This window comes from Varanus komodoensis, unplaced genomic scaffold (genome assembly GCF_004798865.1).
Source record: "Varanus komodoensis strain SLA01 unplaced genomic scaffold, ASM479886v1 scaffold24, whole genome shotgun sequence".
NCBI lineage: Eukaryota > Metazoa > Chordata > Lepidosauria > Squamata > Varanidae > Varanus > Varanus komodoensis.
This window is the reverse complement of record NW_025335641.1, coordinates 17,652,648-17,677,866: the sequence shown is the minus strand read 5'-3', so window position 1 is coordinate 17,677,866 and position 25,219 is coordinate 17,652,648. Positions and strand designations below refer to the sequence as shown.

The 25,219-nt window shown below is 39.2% G+C and overlaps 1 protein-coding gene across 3 annotated transcripts in view; it reads right to left on the bottom strand.

Annotated features, from left to right (window-relative positions):
• The window catches only part of DENND1B (DENN domain containing 1B), a 210,270-nt gene that overhangs the window by 33,659 nt on the left and 151,392 nt on the right, over positions 1–25,219 (bottom strand). For all 3 annotated transcript variants that reach the window (XM_044432291.1, XM_044432292.1, XM_044432293.1), the window contains 4 exons: positions 24,591–24,692; positions 12,109–12,234; positions 5,587–5,688; positions 656–746 (listed from right to left, as the gene is read on the bottom strand). In XM_044432291.1, coding sequence (XP_044288226.1) covers positions 656–746; positions 5,587–5,688; positions 12,109–12,234; positions 24,591–24,692 — 421 coding nt within the window. The remainder of the gene's footprint in view (positions 1–655; positions 747–5,586; positions 5,689–12,108; positions 12,235–24,590; positions 24,693–25,219) is intronic.

Genomic DNA, 25,219 nt, shown 5'->3' with positions numbered 1-25,219 from the left:
TTCAGCTAAACTTACTTCTGAGAAGAGCACATAGGAGTGCATCATTTTATTGCTATCATTGCATTTGTTTAGCTGGAAATGTAGCTGTTTCTGAGAAGAGGATAAGGAATGTATTTATAGCCATTTATTTACATTTATAGCTATTTATAAATATTTACCTGCCTTGATACCTGGTCTGCAAATATACCATATTCTACTGAACACACCAGCAATGACAATATACTCTCTGGAATTCAGACATAAAGAATAATACCATCTTCAGCCATTACAGCTTAGATAAATTGAATAGAGAAAGAATTTTGAGATGATATTGTCCTTCACACGGAAGCATGCTAAAACGTGAGTCCAGTGAAAGGAAAGACTTTACCAGTTTCCTATTTTCAGCAAAGTGAGCCCAGCTTTGCACATCTAACAGTTCTTAAGTGAAATAATGAGGATGCTCTACCACAGGGATGGAGAAATGTGTCCTTCCTAGGGACAGGGATGCAGGGATGATGGCAGCAACAGTCTAACCACCTGAAGGACATGGGTTCCCCAATCTTGCTCTACAGGGTTATCAACAACTGGAAAACCAACTTTTCAAAAACACGGCCATCTCCCACTGTTCCTGTCAGTGCAACGGGAATGAAACAAAAGAACCCAAAGGAGCCTATACCTCCACTGAAGCCACCAGCAGAAATTTCATCTTCAAACATGTCAGAGAACCCCTTCCCTGCATTCAGCCTTGCAAGCCGACCTTCAATAAACTGCAATAATAAAAAAAAGATCAAAGCAATGATGCATTTGTCAAGGATTCACATTTCAAAAATTCTGATTTCATTCTTTTTCAGAGAATTACCATTTTTTCTCAACACTGCCAGGAATTTAATGCATGTGTACTTAAGAGCTCAGTGCCTGAGCATTTACACTAAAACATCCCATCTGTTTGCTGAACAAATATGTATCATTCAGTCTCAGGAAAAGAACTTTCCTCCAATTGCTGACATTTTACAATTTAATTCCAAGAATGAGTAACTCACACCTAGGGATACAGAACTGGGCCCTTCATGTCACTTCACTTATTCTTCCTTATTCCCATATGTGTAATATGATTGGTCACCTGCCCAGGATTCACTCTTGATTTGTGAATGAGCTTTGTCAACTTATATATTAGGAACATTATAGGGTCACTTCAGACTCCACACTGGAAGACTGGAAATATGCTCCCTTCTTCCTTCACACACAGATTCTCTCTGTTGTTTCACCCAACTATAGCTTGTTACAATCTTGACTTGAGCAATCTAGAATGAATGCTGGCCATGGTTTGTAAACACAATTCATGTTTTCGAGCTTTGGCTTGGAGATAACTCATCACAGCTTCTCCAATTTGAATCACATGGCAAACTAAGGGTTGTACAGGCTAGGAAAGGAAGGAAGAAATTAATAAGTGACCCTCTCACACATCCTGAACTCTGCAAACAATGAAGATCTGTGAAATCAGCCTTCAAGAAGTTTGAGCCTGTATTATGCATGGCCTGCAAGCAGAACTTAGCAACACTGCCAAGGATATAATGTTTAGAATGGCCACAAATCAGAACAACTCAATACAACTCCCAAAGAAAGTCCAGTGTTCTCTAAAAACCTTCCAGTTGCCTTAAAGGATTAACAGAACCAGAAAGTCTTTCTCTGTCCTCCACCAGCACTGACATTTTTAGAATGCTTTCAAGCAGTCATCTATTTGCGTCAGGGTTAGGTAGCCCAAGTATGAAATAAACACAGAAAGCATTTGACTGATTGCACATTTTCTAACATGAACTACTACTAAATCTCTGTTAACTGAAACAGTTCACAGCAGCCAATGGAAATTAATTATTTGGCTGACTGTCATACGCTATCACAGATTATCCAAACAGGCCTGTCAGTGACAATCTGATGCTTGTCAATGGATAGACTGATGACATGAAACAAACTGTGCCATGAATACAATTTCCCTCCCCACAAAAGAGGAAAAAAGATAAATGCAGACATAGCAGTAGCTGCAAAACACGCAGTATCACTGATGGTTATTTCCTTCTCTTCTCAGCTAACATTCCCTTCTCCTCCAACTCCACTTAAGCTGGCTTTTTTCCAAATGGGCTTGGTTCATGGTCAGACCATGGTATGGGATCACTGGATTATTTCATAACAGGAATGAGATAAAGCACCTTTAGCTACCACTGTGCAGAAAACATTCTTTGAACCACCAGACGTTATCTTTCTGGGGAAAGCTAAGAATTCATCCCGTTGCAAAAGCAAACCCATGATTTATGAACAGCCTTGTCATTAGGTAAAATTACACAGAGTGAAATCCAAGCTCTTAAGTTTCAGTTGGTGGGACTTACTCTTATTTTTTCCCTAATCGTGCACAGAAAAGAGTTTGAATGCAAATAGGATTGTATAGAAATGAATATAGGATGCCTAGCTTGAATTTCACCTGAAAAAATGAACAGGAAAAAAGGCACAGACAACTGGTAACCAATAAGATGAATGTGACTCCTAAATTTTTTTGTCTGGCCCCTACTGCCTGCAGCTGTGAGAATGTTTAGTGTTATATCCCATTTTGTATCTGTGTTTGGTGGGTAACAGAAAAATCTATTCTGTTAGACAGAGTTATGTCTCTCATACAGTTCACCATCCTCAGACAACTGCCTAAATAGAAGTTTCACCACCCAAAAATACAGAAATGTGTCATTCCTGTCTTAAAAGGGGTTGGGTTGGAGACAAACTGCTGAAATCAATGAGATTCAAGTTGAGCATGATTAACTTGCGGGACTAACATTGGATGCTACCCTTTGTCTGGATGGTAGTTTACAAATTTTACCATAGAGGACAGATGTGCAAAGGCTCTGATAGGGCTGGAAGTGCCCAATTCTAAATGATGCAAAGAAGTGTAGAAAGATATAAAGCGGGTCAATGCCAAATTTATTCTGTTTGACCTGGATGGTCTCTGAACATAGTTTTCATCCAATGCTCCAACAGGCTAAATCACATTTTTGCTTTCAGCTTCTGCAAAATTTGGAAATGAGATCTGCATATCTGTAGAATAAATTGGAGCTAATACACTAATTTTAGCTGTTATTTTAATTCCTGTTGTTGTAGCATTTAGAAGGAAAGAAGGAACCTCCTATCACTGCAAATACACATACACCACTTTGGCCATCTTGAATCTCCTGACATTTAATTTCAGATCTGAATACAGTTGGTGCCTCAGCTTTGCCAAGTATGTAGATCTGTGCAATTTATGCAAATTTTCCCAATTAGCATAAATGTGGACATTCAAATTCTGTGCAAATTCACCTAGTTTTAAACATGTGTGCACATGTGCATACACACAAACCACAGCCTATTTGGAAGAAGTCCGTGTGCTGGTTCAGATCAAGTCTGTCCCAGCATTGGGTTGCTGGGACAGAATCCAAGGGCCAAGTCAAGGAAATAATTTGGATGACAAATGTTTGCCATACCTTAAAAACGGCCTTGACCTTTGATTGCTAGTTATGTTTCCTAGCCCATTGCCCACGTTTCCCTTTTAATGAGGTACCATTTGCAAAGACGTCTCTTCATGGCTGCAGCTACCACTGTTTCCCAAAGCAATTGTAAGCTGCAATACAGGAATTTCCAATGAAGAGATATATGGGAGGCTTGAGAGCAATGATTACATGCTCCATTCCAGGGTGACTAATGCTAACAGTCTCACACATTCACACCATTCAGTTGCCATTATCACCAAACATTGTCAACCCACCTGACCCCTCCCATATACAATCACACCATTCTGGTGTGTACGGACACACCAACATTGCTTAGTGGCGTGTAAACAGAGATCCCGGTTATTATCAGTGACTTGGCATCCAATGTTACAGCATCATGCCACAGGAGTTAACGATAAATGATGGCATAGTCTCAGTGAAGTTAATCCTGTTGTGGTTGCAGACATATGTCTTTGCTCTGTAGCCAGTTAAGAGATGCACCGCTCTTCTCCCCCTCTCCCAATTAGATGTTCTCTCTTGCAATTTCCATTTCCAAGTAGGTGGGCTTTGAAGAGGTTTAGAAGGCAGTGAAGGGGAGGACAGAAGTGTATGCTCAATTGTGAAGCCTTCAATCATGTCAAATGCCTTCTGTATTCTATTACTACACCAGTGTTACATAATATGGCAAAGACAGCCTCCATAATCTATTCTAATCAATAGGTTTACTTTCATTTAACTTTCCCAAAGAGTTAATACAAGGGCGGATGTGTGGTCCAAAACTACTGTAATGAAAGCCAGTTTCTACTGTTTCACTACAAGCTTTTGAGCTTATAAACAGATTTATTTTCTGTTTTAAAATGAATGCTTACCATTGGACTTATAGCAAAGTTTTAAATGCAGTCTTTTTGTGACTCAAATAACCTTGAAAGAAGCCCGATTACAAACAAAAGCTCTTGGATAAAAGGCAGCTGGATGGAGGATAAGGAGGAGGAATGATATCAACAATAAACTTAAGAAGGGCAATACATTGGCAATAAAAATGAAACAGTTTTAAAACATCCTTCTTTTCCCCTTGGAAGATATTTTTGTGCTATCCGATTAGAAACTCCACATATTTCACCTCTGTTGCCATAAATTTCTAGCTCAGCCTTTAAATCTCAGTCAGAAACTTGCCATTTTTTTATAATTCAACTTGCCTACCATCCTGTGAATTTAACTTATCACGGTAGTGCATCTTCAAAGAGAGCTAGCAGATTAGTTAAGCATGGCCTCCCTGCCTATGATGTTGCTTTAATCAGAGATGATGTTTCTACTGTGCCCTGTAGCTTGGGTTGCCATGTTTATCCAACATTATAAGCAGCTTTAAGGACTGATCCCTTGGCTATATTTATATTATTCTGCTCTCTCTACATCTAAGCAGTCAGTTCCTTCCTGTTGCCCATCTAAGGACTACTTTTCTTCAACCAAGAGAAGAGCAAGTTTCATGGCACCTTTTAAGATATTCATGACACACTTTCTGTTGTAGGTACAAAAAAAAAGAGATAAGTAGCCCCACCTCTACCTGCAGAAAATGTGTGGCACAGGAATTGTGTGTGGGTGTGGACAACTGAAGAAAGTCAGGAGGAAGTACCAGCCCTCCTTTTCCCCATAGCATCCTGGGCCACAGCTTTTCAGTCCGCAAAGGACCCATGGGAGGGAAGAGGGAATAGGGGTCAAACTCTGCCTGTCCCCTTCCACAGATCCTCATCTGAATCCAAACTCTGTGTTCACTTTAATTATAACGTCTTTGTAGAACCACATGGCTGGACCAAGGGGTGGGGGGGAACAGAAGTATCTCCTTCCTTCCTTCCATTTTGATATCATTCAATATCCCTAAGGGTCTATTAGTTCATGCAGCTGCAATTGGAAAGGATAGCTTGATTGTTACACGATGAAAGTACAAATATATCGCGGCTCACTTTGGATTACTGAAGACTAGGGCTTTAGCTGTGAAAATGGAGGATCTATTTTATAAATTGCATCAATTACTCTATCTCAGCAAATGCATATACAATGTATGTTAGAAATGAACTGAATCATGCATCCACTCGTTCTGCAGTACCTGTTTAAAAAGTTGAAGATTCACTGCTGTTTCCAGAAATTGTTTAGTAGTGCTGGAACGATGCTTGACAAAACTTTCTTCACAGAAACTGACTGGCTCTCCCTTAATTAGAAAACAGATATTAGAAAGGTAGCTCTTTGTGAACAGTCAGTTTCTCTTTTTCACAATAATTTTGTACATACCAGAAATGATGATGCTCTCTCATACAGAATAAATATCTTTTAAGCCATGTAGTCATTTGCTAACTCCAAACAAATATTGGAAGTAGAAGTCATAAACTTCCTACATATCTTATATGTACAAGACTGCTAACAATAGGTGCCAAAGGGGCTACATATGATTCCTAAGCCACTACAGTGTTTTTCTTCTTTAATTCATATTCCAATCATGTGTACAGTGTTATAGCTCAAAAAGGAAAAATATATTAGAAATTATTATTACTATTATTATCACACTGCATGTGCTCATATATCCTGCCTTTCCTCCTCTTGCAAGGAATGCAAGGCAGTTTACAAAGTTGTACACTTCTCCATTTTATCCTCAAAACAAAAAAGTAAGATTTAAATTTTAAATAAATTTCAAGTAAGAACAAAACATTTGTATTAAAATTATTTATTTATTTGTTGGTTTATATCCCGCCTTTTCCCTACAAAGGGCTCAAGGCAGCTTACATCATTCTCCTCCTCCATCTTATCCCCACAACAACAACCCTGTGAGGTAGGTTGCGCTGAGTCTGTGACTGGCCCAAAGTCACCCAGTTGACTCCATGGCTGAGCAGGGACTAGAACCCAGATCGCCTGAGTTCCAGTCCCATGCTCTTAACCACTGCGCCACACTGGCTCTCATTAAATCATTATTTTTACAAGCTGCATTAAGTGGTTACGCTCATGGCTTGAATTGATGCAACAGAGGGAAGTCAAGCTCTAAGAATGGAAACTATCAATTACAGGGAACTCCAAAATTAATTCTTGGCCCCCTTGCTGCTCTTCCTTTATGTTTTTGCTAGACAGCTAAAGTGGGATCAGGATACCTCATATCCTGGTTGTTGCAAACTCCCCACCTCTTTCCAAATTTCCCCCTTTAACCAAGTTGCCTTTCTGCCCTCAGAGAGCTGTGGGGTGGTTCTTTCCATGCTGGCTATGAGGGGCAGAGAACAGGGGCTGGTGCTCTCATTTCAGTCCAAGGTCGGAGCACTGCTCCTTTACTCTGTGACAACATTCATGACCATTATTTTCATTTCTGCATTGCTGGGACTAATTGGATACACACCTCCAGGAGAATATCCCTCCATCAGTCTATGTGAAACAGGATGTACAAGGTAACCTCATTTGCTTCCAGTGGGTAACAGAGAAGAACCTTCCAGTAAACTATAAACTTGGTTTTTAACATATTAAAAACAAGTCATTCTGTTTAGTTGCTTTTATGAATTTATTTCTATCACTCCTATGCTCAACAATTCTTAAAAACAACACACATCAAAACTCTATTTTCAAATAAGCACCGACCACAATACAACATATACACATGTAAGATCTTGGGTGCTTTGTTTGAGGATGAGTCTTACAATAGCCCCTTCAGAAAGCCACCAAAGATGTGTTTCCTTGGGCAGAACTTCAAAAGGGTTGAGGCCATCACTGCAAAAGCCCTGCTTTTTACAGGGGCTCACCTGACCCCACCCACTGCCCCTGCAGCAACTTGAAATATGTTATCAGATTCACCTCTCTTTGAAACCACCAACAAAAGAAAATGTCATTACTTGCCTCTGGGTGCCATTCTTGATATTTGCATTGATACTTTTGAAGACATGAAAAACTTTAAAGGTGTTCCTTTGCTCAACAGCAAGTATGAGATAAAAGAGAAGAAGGATGTAGTTTGCAGTAAAATCTATTTGGTCAACCAGACTTAAAAATGGCTTGGCTTTAGAACTAAATGCAAGATATTTTCAAAAATATCTTTGGGTGCAATGTCAGCTGCATAGGTGTTTTCATGCCTGATCCGGACAATACTTTGTAACATTATCGCAAAGGCAAAGGACCTGTTTCCCTAGTTTTCATATTGGTCACTGTGCAGAAGATTTATGTAGAACAAAAGTCCAGAATGGGTAACTAAAGAAGCTCAAAACACTTCCAGTTTCTTTTAGCGCCACCTAAGCTAAATCTGCTTTATACCTGATTATTAACCTGATTATTTATCCCGTATTCCGAGTTGCTGGAGTGTGAACCTCTTGTTAGATTATAATGCGTGTAAAATATCAGAATAAAAAATAAGAATATTTTATACTTCCACTCATGGCACAGATGTTGGAGCTCCAGAACAGGTTAAAAGCCAGCTCAAGAGCTGGAAGTGGGGGAAACTTCAAGGGTTGAACCTCGGCTTTTGGTTGGTATAAAAATGAAATAAATACAGGTACCCTTCACATGAATTCTTACAATAATGGAACAGGGAGATCTGTCAAACAAAGTAGCTTCAGGCTACTTTGAGACCAATTTTATTTTTGCCCAGAATCAAAGCCTCCTTCAGTTTCACTTCCTTGCGCAAGTTTTAGCACCCTTAGGTGTGATTTTATACAGAGTTCCTTAAATTCCGGTTTAGAGTGTGTTCATTTCAGTCTATGGTTTACGGAAATGGAACTACCACATACTTATATAAGGAGATTACTGAGGAATCATCAAAGGGCTCTCCAAGGGAGGCATTTAAAAGATACCACATCTGATCCACTTTCATGTTCTTCTTGAGGTTGTTTGTAAAAGCTTCTTTTGCTCATCTTGGGCCTTGGCAAACATCTTTATCTGTAAACCTCAGTTGTGTACAATTAAAGGATAAACAATGTTACCCATATACTACCATCAAACTCATTTTCTGAATGCCAAATCTTATGTAGCCAAAACAGCAAACATTCATGAATGGCAGGGAAGTATTAGCAGTCTTGGAGGAACCCACACACAAAAATATCCTTAGGAATAGAAACATAAGGGGAAGACTCTCCACTCCAGAAAAGTGCATTGGGTATCATGGTCTCTTGTGAGAACACACTGGACAGGAGGAATCCCTCTCACTCTGTCCAAACTGGAGAAGCATATTTCACCAGTTTTTTGCCAACAGTCGTTCACTAACCATTTCTACTGCATGAAGAAACAACACCACTATGAGGCTCTGCTAAACTGCATCATTCCAACCCCCCTAAAGTCAATTTCCTAGCTCTTTATCCTAGTACTTAAGGTTGAAGTGGGAGTACATACAGACACTCCATGCAGACGCACCCTGCAATCCAATTCTAGGTGTGTCTGTAAAGGAGTGCTGACATTTCAAAATCAGCCAATATGGCTAGTGCATTTCTATAAATTTTGTTTTATATGAAACATCTCTGCCATAAAAGTTATCTTGCTTGCTGTAATGATTATGCCAGAATGTAGCATTTAGGGGAACGCTGTGCTCTTATTTAGGGGATGCAAGCTCTAATGGGCCTTTTAGTATTGATTTACAACTTACTTTCAAAGTATGCTCAATCAAGGCCTAGTAGGGATTCTCTGCTGAGGAGGATATTTGGACCCCCCCCCAATAATATGCCAAACAAGATATCTGTCCTCTTTGACAACAGTTGCTATAGAATTCCAACCATCCCCAAGTCCTTTTTCACGGGCTGTTGGGCACAGCAGGACTCATTCCATTTAAGCCGCATTCACATTTTAAACAAGCTGCTTAATATAATGGCAAATAACTCTGATGCACCAACTCAAATGGAATAATCATCTTGAGCATGAGATGGTAAGCTAAACCTGTACAATTATATTAAAAGCAAAAGCAAATCTGATCTAGCAGAGATTTCTAAAACTGTAAGTGATGTGAACAAGAGTTCTTTCCAATGAAAGCAAAGCATTTACTTGGTTATCAAATCTATTTATTTATTTATTCCCACACACTTTTTTTTCAATTTGAAAACTGATTTAGGAGCTTTAAAGGTTAATTATCTTACTTGCCACTACTATTCTTTGAGAGTGGTTCCCACAGGATGGAATTAAAAAACAAGTTGGAATGTGGCAGCTACTGAAAAGCCGTAAAACAACAGAAAAATCAAATTGTTTGCATAGAGACGATCTCAGTTCAAATCTTGGCATCTCCCAGATCCAAGGCTGGGGAAGAAATTTGTTCAATGCCCTGACAAGTTTCTGCCTTTCAAAGTACACTGTGGGGGAGCAGGTAAAGAGATATACTTCCAGGTTCTCTTGGCAGAGGAAAACAGTTGGAGAATATATAATCCTTTGCCTTCTTACTTTACCTCACTCTGATTTAATGGGCTATTCAAAAAAAAAAATCACATTAATGAAAGTCATGCTGTCTAAGCCAAAAGAAGTGGATAAGAAACAATGGCAGAAGCGTGTTCACATTTATTATGAATAAAACTATCCAAGAAAATGAGCACAAAACCCCCACTTGCTAATTTGTGAAATGTCTTGGGCAGAAAAAAACATTTAGCATGATAAATGTGCAATCCTTCATGATAAAGCATGAAAACGAAATTATGTAATACATTAAACAAATCACCTTTCTAAAAAAATGTATCATTCAAAGATTATAAAGACTATAAACAGCTACCTTGATTTATATTGCACTTTAAAAAGTCTGGCACCATTTCAGAAAGCTAGCCAAGAAAAAGATAAAGTCAAAGAAAAGATACTAAAGCTTCTTCAAGACAGGAGAAAACTACCCACTACTTCACTTAAAACACACACACACACACACACACACACACACACACACACACACAGAGAGAGAGAGAGAGAGAGAGAGAGAGCGAGCGAGAGCGAGAGCAAGAGCGAGAGCGAGAGCGAGAGCGAGAGCACACTTTATTTAAAGAATGCTAAGCAATTATAGTCAGAAAAATTAGAGAAATTGAAAGTCAAAAATCATGTGTCATAATAAATGTGTTAGCCTTTTAGGTGCCCATAAGATTCTGTGCTAGTGATGCAACAGACTACCCCTCCAGAGAACACTTTGCGTTTGTACATCACAACAGTCTGTTTTTGTGTGATGGAAATAAGCGTGCGCAAGCCTCAAGACAACCCCCCTATGAGGAAAGGGTAAGTGTCTGAGACAGCTTAGCTTAAAAAAGACAAGGAAAGGGAAATACGATAGAAATGAAGGAAGTTTAGAGAAAGTAGACAAGGCAAGATTTTTCTTCCTCTCCAATATATGACGCCAACCCTGGGGCAGCAAATAAAGCTGCTTAATGGGAACTACAAAGGACGTACTTCATACAATGTGTAGTTAAACTGTGGGATCTGTGACCATGTAATGTAATGATGGCTTCTGACCTGGTCAGCTCTAAAGAGGGATTGGATACATGCTTGGGGAATAAGGATATCAATGGCTAGTAGCCTGAATGGTCATACATCATCTCCAAGGTCAGCAGTAGCCTGTCCGTATAGAAACAGCTGAGTGATATTTCAATCACATTTAATTTGTGGGCTTCCTCAGGCTGGACAGGATGCTGGACTAGATGAACGCTTCTTAAATTTGTAAGCTCCCCCTCCAAATCCACACACTAGCATGGCCTTAAGAAAACAGAAACTTTCATGTTTTATCCAAATTTAGTGTTATTTTTATCTAATTTTTATCTAAACCAATTTTATCTAAATATTAATCCAAATGTAGTGATATGTTCAAACTGTAGCTAAAGTTCACTATAGCTTATAGAGGAAAACCCACATCAGGCTTAGAGGCAGCCGAGTGAGAATTCGCACAAGTCAATTCTTTAACCTCAAGCTTCTACTATCATTTTTATTGACTGCACATCGGTTGCTTTCACGTAAAACAGAAATAGCCATTCTGAGCTAGGTCACTAGTGATGTGGTGCAAGAAAGGAGGGTTTAGACAGTGAAATAGTTACAACTTATTGTCAGATCACATAAAAATATAGAGAAGTGGCTTGTTGAGGATCTATCCTTTAGGGAATGGTCTATGCAATTATGAAGATGCAGACTTTAGAAGAAGAGAGATATGCCCAACCTACGAACATGCCATCCTTCCAGCAAGATATGATGTTTCCTTAGATACACAGGCTGATGAATAAGTGTAGCTACACTGGTGTGAAAACTGTCTCTTTTAGAAAAACTGAGCCTCACTGCGCACAGCCTTAATGCTGACTCCTTGCAAACCATACGTACATGCCCACATCCCTCTTTCACCTCCAGCCCACTCCCTCGCCATACATTAACTACAACTGCACATTAGATAAGCCAGTACTATGTTTGCATGGGGCCTTTAAATGCTCTGGGCTCTTTGTTGAATGTTGCAGTCCATCAGTACATCAAGGGCTATTCCCATTGTTGGAATAAACTATGATCACTCTATTCTGCCTTCCATCATCAAGAATGAGGCTGTACATATTTTGCTCTGTAGATCATGCGGGGCATTTTTCAACAGTAGTGGGAAGGTTTGTGTTTTGCCTTGCAGACATTGAAGCCATTTGCAAGCTTGAGTCAACAGGAAAATTCATGCTTGAATTGCAGAAGAGATACTTACAGGTTTGTATCTTAGTGCATCTCTATAGGAGCCAAACAATGCTGCCTGTGCCTTCAGAAAGGCCCTGGCTACTCCATCACCACTCGCTGTAGACTGCTTCTTCAGTTTATTTTTCAAGGCCGAGACCTGCGTGACAGAGAGGAACGGTTAAATTAACACCTCAGAAATTGGTACAGGGAGGTATGAACCCAATCAGCAGGCAAACCATGGTGTCTGCAGGTCAGCCAAAAAATCATCCTCTTCCTTGATAGCTTATCTTTTTAACTGCAAAGAACACCTGCTGGTCTGTTAATTGAAATGAAAGCAGGGGATGATCATAAAGTGCTAATGCAAATTGGTTTATGCTCTCTTTTTTCCCAAGGCCTCTTGACATAAATAAGCTTTAATTATTTTACAGTAAATGGCTTGTGAGCCACTTTTCCTGCAGATTTCTTGCCACATCATAACAAGTACCTACTTGTCTAAGATGAAACCAACTGGGTATCTTTCATTTGTGATTCAAAAGTTTAGTTTGAAGCACACTTAACACTCAGCTTGCAACTTAGGACAGTTCTATGTATTTACAAAGTTAATGCTGGCCAAATTCACAAGCATATGGACAAAAGGTTTCCAGAATGGCTCACCAATAGCATGGACTGGCTCTCCTAGATGGTGGCCATTATGTGTTGTTGTTGTGTTTGTTTCTGTGTTAAGAAACAAAGATAGGTAAGCACAATCTATTTTTAGAACAACATTGAGACAGATTGTCCTGGGAGAAACTCACGTACCCAAGGTTATGGACCAAAATACAATGTATAACCTTTGATTATAATGATTTCAATGGCATCTAATTAATATATTCAAGGATAATATTCTACTCATTAATATAATAACTAGTATTCTTATTATTTCTTTCTCTTAAGAAAGAGAAAACAAGGATAACTAATATGACCAAAGGATCCATTTCCTACCAGAGAGGCTAAAATATTTCCTGCCTGAAGTTGCAAGACAGACAAAGTGAACCAGGGTGCTAATTAGTCTCCTGCTGAGCTGTCCTTCATCATTGTTACCACCACCACCACCACCACCATGCAGCCAACTTATACCAACTCACTGTGGAAACAAATCAGAGGAAGTCAGGTGAAGAATCAGTATATGACTGCAATGCTCCAGCAGAACTAGCTTTGTTTAAGTCTATATTTATAATACAATCGCGCCTTTTGTGAATGTTGTGAGCTACTATGGAATTCAAACTGAAAAGTGAGATAGAAATCCACCAAACAAACCAAGTTGTGGCATTCTGTGCTTGTAGTGCTATCAGGTGCAGCACCACATGTGGGTGTCCATGTTCCATAAGGATTCCTTCTCCTTGTTGAGCTAGTCTCTGCAGCAAATGCTGGGCATCCTCTTGGGGTGCTGTCTGTCCTGCTGCCTATCTCCTATCCTGAGCGGACAGATACGATCTTGGAGTTGGTGCTGAAGATTCCAAGTCTTTGGAAGATTTTAACATACACAATGAGCTTGCTTTGTCTGGAGTTGTTCTGGAGTTCATGGCCTGTGTGACAACATTATGGAGTTGGACTGGATGGAATTCATGGCCCCTTCCAACTCTACTATCCTATGTTTCTATGATCTGTCACAAATAATAGCTGCTCCAACACATGTAGAATGGGTATGGATACTTTGGATGTGGTCTTCTATTCAGACAGAATGTTGGACAGTGGAAATTTCCAAGGGGTGTGGAACCTTTTACATATTGCCTCTGGGTGGGGAGGATAGAAATCTTGAAGGTCTGATGTGATGTGACCAGTTTGTATTGTAGTTTACAAATAAAAATTGCTCGCATTTGCATTGGCTTAGATGCCATAATTTTCTCAGAGTCAGAGGTGGATGCAACCAAGCAGGCTACTGTGTTATGTTTCAGCTGGTGCAACCTGAGGATATGGAAAGACTACTCGGGATGTTGAAGGGTATGATCTACTCTTGCAGCCTTGCCTGACCTAGATACTAACAACTGCCAGACCGGGTCTATAGGCTGCACCTCAAAAGTGGACAATGCTTTATTGTGGGAATGAGTTGCTTTTCTTAATTGTACCAGGACAGTGCTGAGAATTATACTGAAAAAGCTAAATTTGGATCCAGTGTCCTTAGACAATCATTGACCTCCAATCAATATACTATTATTAAACAGGACTATGGAAAGACTGGAGTAACTCAAATCCAGGCAACTTTGCAGGATGCTAATTATTTTTATCCACTCTAACCTGAATTTCAAGCTAGATACAGAATGGGAGCTGCCTTGGTTGCTCATGACACATGCTAGGGCAATCGATGGAGGAAGTGTGGTGCTTTTAGTTTTCACGGATCTCGCAGTGGCATTCGATGCCCCTGATCATGGCATCTTTCTGGGTTTTTTGGTAAGACTGAAAGTGGGGAACACTGCTGTGGTGGTTCTCTGGTCAGGTGAATTCTGGCAGAGGTGCTTGGTGACTTCTACCTCTTGACCTGTTTATCATCTATGCTTTTTACCACTGACATGAAGATACAGGAAGAAGGAGTCCAGAGAAGGAATCTCATAATTATGTGGAGAACAAGCAGTTCCACCTCTTGTTTCCACCTATTAACCCCAGGGATGCTATGGAACTTCTGAACAGGTGCAAGGAACTCTTGGGATAGGTGAAGGTAAATGAAACTTAATCTAGATGAGACAGATATACTGTGAGTGTGAAAACTGGCTAAAATTGAGGGTAATATTCAGCCAGGTGTGCATAGAACTGTATTACTTCTGAAGGACCAAGTTCATAGCTTCAGGTGCCTGATCCTATCTGTGGAAACACAGGATTTGTCCATTGGTACCTTACCAAGGCATGACGGACACTGCCTCAGATATAGTAACATATAGGACACATTATTGGAATGAGGTCTACATGGAACTACCTCTGATGATACTTCAGAACCTAGTGAAAATGTGGCCTCCTCAATCTAGTGGGAGCTAGATATAATACTGGATGAATACATTCTGAATAACTGATATACTGGCTGCCTACTATGTTCCAGAACTGATTCAACTTGCTGATTTTGATCTTTTGGTCTAAATAGTTCGGGACCAAGTTACTTGATGGACAGCTTGCACATATCTGAGTATACTCAGGACTTAGGATTGGCTACGGAGACTTTTCTTGCAGACTCACCAGCTACAGTTAGGCTGGCATGGATATGAGACAGGGCCTCCTCATGGGTAGAACTCCCTCCCTAGAAAGATATATTTTGTGTCCCCACATTTTCTCCCATTCTTTTAGGTAGGTTCTGAAGACTGCTGCTTCAGCTTGCTTTTTGTATGAGATTCATTTATTGTTCTTGTTTAATTTTGCAGAACATTTTGACTGGCTGTCAGTAATTTCATAAGGTTTACTGCATTACGTGTGTGTGCATTGTGAGCTGCTTTGAGTTCAACAACACTTTCAGTTCAAGAGAACAACAAAATTATTTAAATAAATAAGTACAAGGATGATGGCAATTAACTTAAAAGATGTTGAAAGTTCACATTAATCCCTCTGCATCTGGACACTCATCTAATGGGATGGTGAAATGCAATGTCCTGTAATAGCAGGGAAATGGACCCAATGGCCTTCAGACCCTTACCACTCTACTATTCTATGAATTCACTTCATTACACCTATTCAAACCAAACAAGTTTAAGTATTACAGTGCCATCATTACTCCAAAGCACTTTTGTTTTTTAAGTGGTAATGGGACTTGCATGTCCACGTGCAGTTCACAAGGGTTAGCCTATTAATTTGAATGGAATGTTCTATTTTAAGACTTAATTGCTTTGAAAAACTAAATGGAGGAACTTCATGTGCGCACCTTTGCATGTATTTATCTGCCCTCTCCTTTGAAATGAAAGGACCAACCTACATAGGTATGTGTTGCATTTACACACCAGCGTTCATAAAGCGTTCTTGATCGAGAGCACCCAGATGAAAACGCATCATCCGGGCAACGTTCAAGAAAAGGGTGAGATGGCAACAGTTATACTTGAAGTAGAAGAACCACATTCGTATTAAAACTACATTAGCAATTCTTAGTTTTCTAAAGTCAAGTGTACAAGGTGTTAAACTGTGTGTGCAGCATGCACAAAACCTCTGATTATAGCCGCTGTATTTATGCATCTAAGACGATGGCACTGCATTGCTAAAACACATGTCAATCTTAACAGCACACACACCGGATGCAAAAATGAAAATCTTTTGTTTCTTCATGCAAGCAGGCATGGCTATCCATGTGAATGATGATTGTAACTGAAGCGTCGATCTAATTAACAACTAAACTCTGAATAATGTTAATGAGAACTGAACACGGCATCAGAGAAAAGACCAGCTCCACAGGTGATAAGCCTTCACAGTGGTGACATTTTCCAGTGTAAAGTCACAGTTACTGTGATCTGATCAGAGAGAAAGAGACCCCCATTGGGTCCAATTATAACCATAGTTTTGGAAAAAGAATTATTGAGCTATGATGTTCATAATCTATGCAGAAAGGCCTTTACAGGATAGGACTTCTCTTTATAGCTGTGATCTTTTCAATTTATATCCATGCTCCATAGATCCAGATAAAAGTTTAGAGTCTGATTCATTCAGTCCACGAAGAGCCTACACCAATCCTCACTTAAGTTTTTTCACACATACAAACAAACAAACAAAATGCAATCTGCAACTTTCAAAAGTGAGAGTTCACTATTGCAAATAACTTGCACGGCACATTCCCATGTGCAATTTCTGAAAAAAATGATACAATAACACCAACAGTTATACTTAAATAAGTGGAAAACGTTGAAATGTTGTGAAACACACCTGTTTTATATTTTGGAAGAAATATAAAACCAAATGTAACTGACATTTCAATTGCAACATTTGAAATTTATATTAAACCAAATATTCATTATATATTTAAATATACTTTTTATGCATTTTCTTGAGAGTAAGCCCCACCAAACTCAAGAATACTTATTTTCAAGTAAACATGATAGGCTCAGGCTGCAAATTAACAGCATAATCAGTGTCTCTGTTTTCTTCTCCTGTACTATCATCTCTGCAATCAGCTTTAGGGAGAACAGATACCTACCCAATCCAGAAGTGTCTCATCCATGTTTTCTCAAAGCTAGTTCAAATATGTTTGCTTGAACTGATAGGATACATGCTTGACTCACACTGACTCTAGGGTGGTGTCAGTCACATTTATCATAGTTTCTCACATCCTCACAACAAGAACAGAGAGAAACTCATTGCTGAGACTCCACTACTCAGAGCAGATTTTAGCAAACTGAGAAGAAACAGTGAACAACATATGGCTTCAGATGTACACAATAAGTATATCGCAATGCACTGAACCACTCAATGGACACACGCACACAGTGTTGGGAGTCAGAGGGTGGGAGTGTGGAGCAGAAGGCAAGGCAGAGTTTAAAAAAAAGCAGGTTAAATTAACCTCCCCAATCGAACTGGCTGAGGGGTATACCCCTATTCATTTCTGCAATTAGCCCCATGGAATAGCCTTTTCAGGGGGGCGTGATTAACATGCAGAAGGGGGGAGTGGCATAATGGGGCAGGCTCCATTACCAGCCTATGCACATTCATTATAACCTCTACAGAGAGCTCTCCACATTTATAGCTGGATGCACGGAGATTCTATAAACATTCTAATTAGCAAGGGGTCGGGGCTCCCCTTATACATATTAATTATCTGCAGTCTGAATGCCTGGAATGTGGAAATCCAATTGCCAAATTTGATGAACGAAGAGCAGTTTTGACACTGGTAATAAGGCAAGACTGGTGAGTAGGAGTGATTTTTAAAAAAATAAATGAAATAAATAACACGAATAGTCTTTCTGCATACAATACACAGGTGGACATTCAAATGTACAACACAGTGACCATTCCATTGCTGCTTGAGTGAAGCTAAAATGAATTGAGAATGAAAATAAATCATAAATTATAGTAGCATTAAAATGCTAGTCTGAAGTTTTAAAAGAAAAGATTTAAATATAGGACAATTTTTAAAGTATTTACTTTTGATGACCTTAAAATAATTCAAGGAAACTCAAGGAACATTCAGAAAATACCTTGAAAACTTCCAAGCAGTAAAAGAAAAAAATCAGGGGCTGTAGAGGGAGGGAGGATGGAAAGACAGAAACAGAGTCATAAATCAAAGTGGGTGAGCAACTTAGTTAAGGTTTAAACTTGGCTTAATCTCATGGCAGGCCTAGGCTGCCTTCATCCTTTTTGTGGCCAATGGCTGACATAAGCTACTTTCAGCAAAGGCCCACTTTCTAAATGTTTCTTGAAATAAATGCCATAAACGGTCTTACAGCATTGCACACGTTAGGATCTGAAGGACCTGACTGCTGTGAAGCACGTGCTGTCATTGCAGTTCACTCTATGCAGGGCTGTCTTTGAAGAATGTTCAGAAACTGCAAACACTCCAGGATGCAGGTATCAGGCGGAGACACAATGGCCTCAGGGACCATATAACCCTAATTCTTAAGGAATGGCATTGGGTGCCAATTAAAGTGCAGGGTCAGTTCTTTTTGACTTTAAACGTCTTAAATTTTCTTGGGACCTGGCTATTTGAAGGAGCTATGTGTCCCCCTCCAAGTGTTTTGAGGTCTTCTAGAAAGACCCTGATGTAGGACTGTATGCCATCTGCAGCTCAGCAACTGGTCACCAGACCCAAAGCTTTTTAACTGGCATGCTTTTCCTGTCTTTCTCTGTTCAGAAGAAAGTTTGTCACACCAGTTCACTTCAAACTTTCACTAGACAAGGAGGGTCTAAAGCATTCCTTTACAGGTCTACAAGGCTCCAAAAAGCTTCCTGGAGATAGACACTTTTTGGTCTGCACTCCTTTGGATATATTGTGAAAACTGTAGCTGCTAGGAAGTTTGTTGAGCATAGGTGTTCAGAGCATTGAACCCCAATATGGTAGCAAAACCAATGGCAGCCTCTTCATTTCCAGACTCAGTTTAAAGTGCTGGTGATTATCTTTAGAGCCCTAAATGGTGTGAGTCTGGACAATATCCAGTGGCATCCAAGCAACACGCTGCTCATTAGTATTTCTTCTCCACAGTAGTGCCCATACTCTCCCCAGCCCACCCAAAATCTGCCCCAGAGAGTGGTAGGGGTGCATCACCTCCCTCCCCATTCAGCTGACGGAAGACACTTCATTATCCAAGGGACTTAGATTCCACTTCAGGTATGTGAGGAACTGCCAGGATCACACAAGTCTTGGGTCTTAAGATCAGCATTAATGGAACTGCTCCATCACGGTTCATCAGACTGACAGGCACTAGAGGCAGGCATATGACATGCTGAGCCACTGTAGCTTAGCATGAAGTCCAGACCTGACATGCTTCTCGTGAGGTGGTTTGTTCGTGGCTTATATGTCATCCCAACAGGCCATGGCTTGTTGTAGAGTTTGCGTAACCAGCTGTGACTTAGCGTATCAGCTGAACTCATATTAATATCCTCATTCCTCAAGGCAATTGGTTAGTGAATAGACTAGCAAAAAAGAATGGAAAAGACACAACCCTCTTCCTCCTCTACTGCTCCTCTTCATGCAGCAGAAATTGGTTCCCAAACTCTTCTAGCAACAGATTGAATAATATGATTTTAAACCAATTGTTTCTTCAACATACAGATTATCTGGATGCAGTTCCATGTTGAACTAACTTGCTATCTCATGACTGAAGCTTTAGTTATGCTAAGAAAAAGTCACTTAGAAAGGTATGTACTGAGTGTAATGTAATCTACTGCAATAAATGATGGCTTGGATCTAAAGAACTGTGGGTGGAAAGAGAAGAAGTCCTAGTGCAGTTCCATGAATTCTTCTGCAAGCTAGCCAGGGACTTCTGGTGGTACAGTGCATTACGGTGCAGTCCTCTAGGATGCTGGTCACCTTCAACATTCAGAAGATGGAGGGACTTGTGCAGGCAACCAAGTGGAGGGATGTGCGGAGGCAAAGGGCACCACTCTGCAAAGAGCTAGATAGCAGGTTCGGCCATCTCATTGTGGTGCTTTGGAGGGAGAGGAGGAGGCTGAAGCCTTGTTGGGACATGTTGTTCCTTGGTTGCACTGACTCCGTGCCTCCCAGAATTCCCCTTAAGTCCTTCTCAAGAGATGCACTGGCTGCAGAGATGGGGCAAACATGGCCCTCTCACTACTCTCTGAAGGTCACAGAATTGCTGTCAATGTATCCAAAGTGTTCTAGCATGATGAGAAACATAAAGAAGACTCAGGGTGTAGCAAGTATGGCCATTAAAAGGTTTTGAGAGAGAACGTATGAATATTTATTTTATTTTATTTTATGTATTTTATTTTAAAGCTTTTATAACCCATCCACCACTAACATCTTGGGATGGCTTACAAAAAAAGCAATAAATATAATGAAAGAAAACAAAGCAATGAAAGAAAACAAAGCACAACATCTGACATCTCAATATTGATAAAACCCAGATTAAAACCAATTAGGCATTAATTTCCAGGGAGCGGTTCCTTAAGTTCTTATGCAAACAAAGACCTCTCTGGGTCCATGGCAAAGTGGCACTTCTCTACTAGGTTGGAAACAGCCCGTCTGTGAATGGAAAGGCTTTCTGCTAGCAGAAGGCACCTTTGAATCCAAGGGCACCACAATATGCTGGCACTGAACTGCATTACATTATACTCTCTGATGTCCCGGCATAGGTTAAACTTTACGACTGCTATTCCCATCCCACTGAATCTAATGGGAATCTCAAGTTTAATTCCAACCTAACTGAAATGCAAGAACAAACAAAACAGATTAAAGTACTGCACCCAAAACAAACCCCTGTCCTTAGCAAAGCTGCTGTTTATTTAGGGGAGGGAGTCATATGTCTAAAGAGTGAGACAAATCCACAGTGAAATGATGAACTGCAAAGCCCAAGTATTCTTGGCAGAAGACAGGAATAGGGCCTTTTCCTCCCAAAAGAGAAACAAAGGATTCCTGAAAAGCCTTACATTGATTTATTTTTCCAATTTCAAATACCTTAGGAGTAGCGGAACTGCTACTGGCATGGTAGTATTACTAACAGTCAATAAATTTAAAATATTATGTGTGAATATTGGAATGAAGCCATTAAGAAGATTACAGCACCCAACGCAGCAGAGGGTCCACATGGAAAAAGGACGGGTAATTCAGGACAACTGTGACCGCTGACCTTTGAAGAGTCAAGACCACTGGTCAATCTGACAAACTAATAGAGTTCACATGCATAGAAAGTCATCTAGCCTGTAAGTATAATTTAAATGCTTTGGTGAATGATTTAAAAAGGCCTGTTAAGTCTCAGGTAATTTATTAAACAGTTGATTAGACGCAATGCCAAACAGTAATGTTTTTCAGATTTCAACTGATAACTTTTCTTTAAAATGAAAAGACGTTCACAACAAGTGAGATACTGCAAGATTAAACTGCTATGAACTATCATCTGTTACACAACTGTAAAGATAACAGTTGATTTAAGCATTATATAATGATATAAAAACTTAAGACTAGCTATATGAAGTTTTGTAATCCAGGAGACCAAACAGTAGTTCCAATTTTTAAGAACATCAACACTTTAGGGATCATTCTGAATTAAGTGTCAGGTCATGGCAGTAAATCTAAAGCTTCATTTCTGTGTTCATTTTTCAACTGACTTTGCTGCTGCTTACTTGATTTGTTTTCACACGAGTTCACTTTGAGACATTACTTAGATATAAAAAGTAACCTGATACGCACACGCATTCACATTTATTCCTCTACTGTATATTAAAGAATTATATAAATATTTATATTGTTTGGTATTAACTTTTCAGTCTTACTTATTCTTAATATCAGACAACATACCATCAACAATATTGGTGGAATATACTGTCAACATTGATAAAAGTACATGAATACTTGCACTTACTGTTAATGACATAATGTGGTCCTTTGTTGGTTTATAAGCTAAAAACTGTTTAGAGCTCTATTTGCAGCCTATGTTTGGACGTGTTTTTAATTAACAAATTGGCTCCACAAGAACAGCTTTCACAGTAAAGTTAGAATGAAAGGGATTGGGATAGTCAAACATCAAGTAACAGAACAAACCTTGTTTTAACAGAGAGAGGAAAGTCAAATTATATAAAGTATACATGAGATTTTTCTAGTGGTATTACATATTTTATAGGGAATGTTGTGTTTTTGTAAAGGGACCATTGTCTGCTCAGTGAAAATAACCCCTTATTAATATTGCTGGCTTGCAGTGATGCATGTAGTTGCAGCTGTTTATCCACAAAGATTGAAGTGTGTTTTCACTAAATATTTGCCCCAATTCACTGATGTTTCCTTTTTATGTACAAGAACCTGATGCATCAAGGAAGTAAACCTGGGACCTTTGTAGTAGACCACTGTATTTAATTTAGCCCATCCTACTAAGATTATTCACGGAGATTTCCTGATGAATTTATTTTATGAAATGTACGCGAACCGAAACATTTATTTAGTTAGATAAATGGAATGTGGGGATGTAAACATTGTATGTAGTTATTGCTATTATCAGCCAGATTAGTGGCCTTCTTCACACATCATGCATTTAAAAAGGCCCCTTATTAAGATTGTCTCCTGACAATGGGAAGTGCTTTGTGTGCTTTGCCCAACTAAGACAGAGAGCTTCCTAGCAACAATCTAGGAAAATGTAACATTCACATAGCAAGGTTCTAAGTAGTCCATCATTTGGTTAAAAAAGTTAGACTGTCTGTTTGGTCAGTTATTTCTCATGTGCCTAGTGCAGCCTATGGGCATAATATAAATCCCACACAATAGGAAATCCTCATTGTGTCCAACAAGCACAGTGCTTTTCACAAGAATAGAGCGATCCCTCTGCATGTGCTTTGAAATGATTGAACTGTAGCTCTAGGGTGTAATTAGCTCATTTAATTATTGGTGATATACATGTCAGAGGTCTAAACGACTATATCCCCTTAATGCAAGGTCAACACATACAATCTGATCAATGAATGAATAACTTTTGAGGAGCACAATAATAGATTAAAATTTGTTCCAATAATTAGGCATTAGGATAAGATCGGTTATGCATTCAAAAATAAGCTAACAAGCAGCAGAATCAGCTGTGAAAATGCCATTTTTGCTTCTTGTTTTTCTTCCAAAACAAACAAATATGCATATTTAATTTGCTCCTGGTTAGGCTAAATTACTTCAAAAGGTATGCAATAACATAAACAAAGCTTATAAGAAAATACATGTTTTGAGTGTTCCAAATAAATTATTATCAAAGAAGGCTTCCTTGTTATAATATAATAAATATACTCTATTTAAGCATAGCACACCTTAACATGGTGAATAGTTTTAAAGAAATTACAAAAGACAGCATTCATTTTAGGAAAAATTGAATATCATTTCATTTTCCTTCTGGAACATTCACCAATATGTATCAATGCAACAATAGCTGTGGCTGCATTCTGAGTAAAATATGCACAAAAATATTGTATGTTAAAAAGGCTTTTTTTTTTTTTTTTTTTTACAAAACCAGGTTGTAGAATAGCAAGGAAAAGTAAAATGCTATTTTTGGGTGTCTATTTAACATGAAAGGTGGAATACGTTCCATCATATGCTGCAAGGGCGGTATTGGTAGGGATCTCTAGAAGATCAAAGTGCAAGAGGAACTGCCACTTAATTTATCTTCCTTTACAGACAAAAGACAGTTTTCGTCATTTTCAAAAGGATCCAATGTCTTTTATGACAAACTCGGTTTGCAGTTTAATTTACAAATAGAATTATAAGTAAGTAGTCTTTGCTCTGCCAAAGCAAATGACAAACAGAGTAGGGTTTTCAATTCGTGCAGTCCTCAGCAGGATAGAATAGATTAAAATAAAACTGCAATAATTTAGAGAAAACAAATAAATGTTTCAGAAAGTTGAAGGAGATCAAAGCGTGCATTTTCTGACCCCAACTGTACAAGCATTTCTTATTATATTGACCAATGTCATCAGATCATTAATTAAAAGGAGATGTGCTGGCAGGTGGCAGAGAACCAGAAGCCGATAATTGGCCCCCTTCTTCTTTTTGCCTTCAAAAACTCCTCTTTTTTTTTTCTTTGCAAGATATGCCACTAGGCAGACAGAAATGCCTACTTTGTAATATAATGATTAAGATGAGATGAAGAGACTCTTGCGTTTAAAGCTGCAATGCCTAATGAATGCAGCTAGCTTTATCATTATGATCCTTTTTTTTTACAATAAGAAGTATGATACCCCACTCAACATGTCCTCAACTGTCAAAACCAAGTTAAAAAAAACAACAAAACACCCTTAAATAGGAAGTCTACAGCTGGTGGCATGGTGTTTGATGGGGGAAGGGTATTCTTTTCATTACAGGCTAGTAAAGGCAGGTAGCATATAGTAATTCAAGCAGCTAAGAGATTAAAACCAATGGATAAAACCTCCTGGGCTTACCACTTCACTTGGTAGATTGCTCAGGTCATTAAAAGGGGTCTCCAAAGTGTTGGTGTCAACATTTAGCACCACCACATCCTCCAGTGATTTGTTTTTCACTCTCTGTACAAGACAAAACCAGTTGCACCCATTTTAATATGGTAAAACACTATGGAAAACTGTGGATCCAGTGAAGGAGGATATGACAAAAAAGGCAATATTTGCATGGTCAGCATTTTATCCTAAAGACCAGCACAGGATCATTAAGGAATTCACCTCCATAGGATGAACCATAGAAACATAGAATAGTAGAGTTGGAAGGGGCCAAGAAGACCGTTGGGTCCAATCCCCTGCTGTTGCAGGACATCACCATCCCACTCAGATAGCCACCCAATTTCTTTTTGAATGTCTCTACTGTGGGAGAGCCCACCGCCTCTCCAGGCAGCTGGTTCCACTGTCGTATTGCTCTGACTGTGAGGAAGCTTTTCCTGATATCTACCCTGAATCTGGGTTGTGGCAGCTTAACTTGATTATCCTTGATATGTCTTGCTTGATATGTCTTGCACTCTGGTATCAGCAAAAAGAGATCCTGACCTTCTTCTTTGGTAATTATTACCTTAGATGACTTTGAAAGGGAATTAGATAAATTC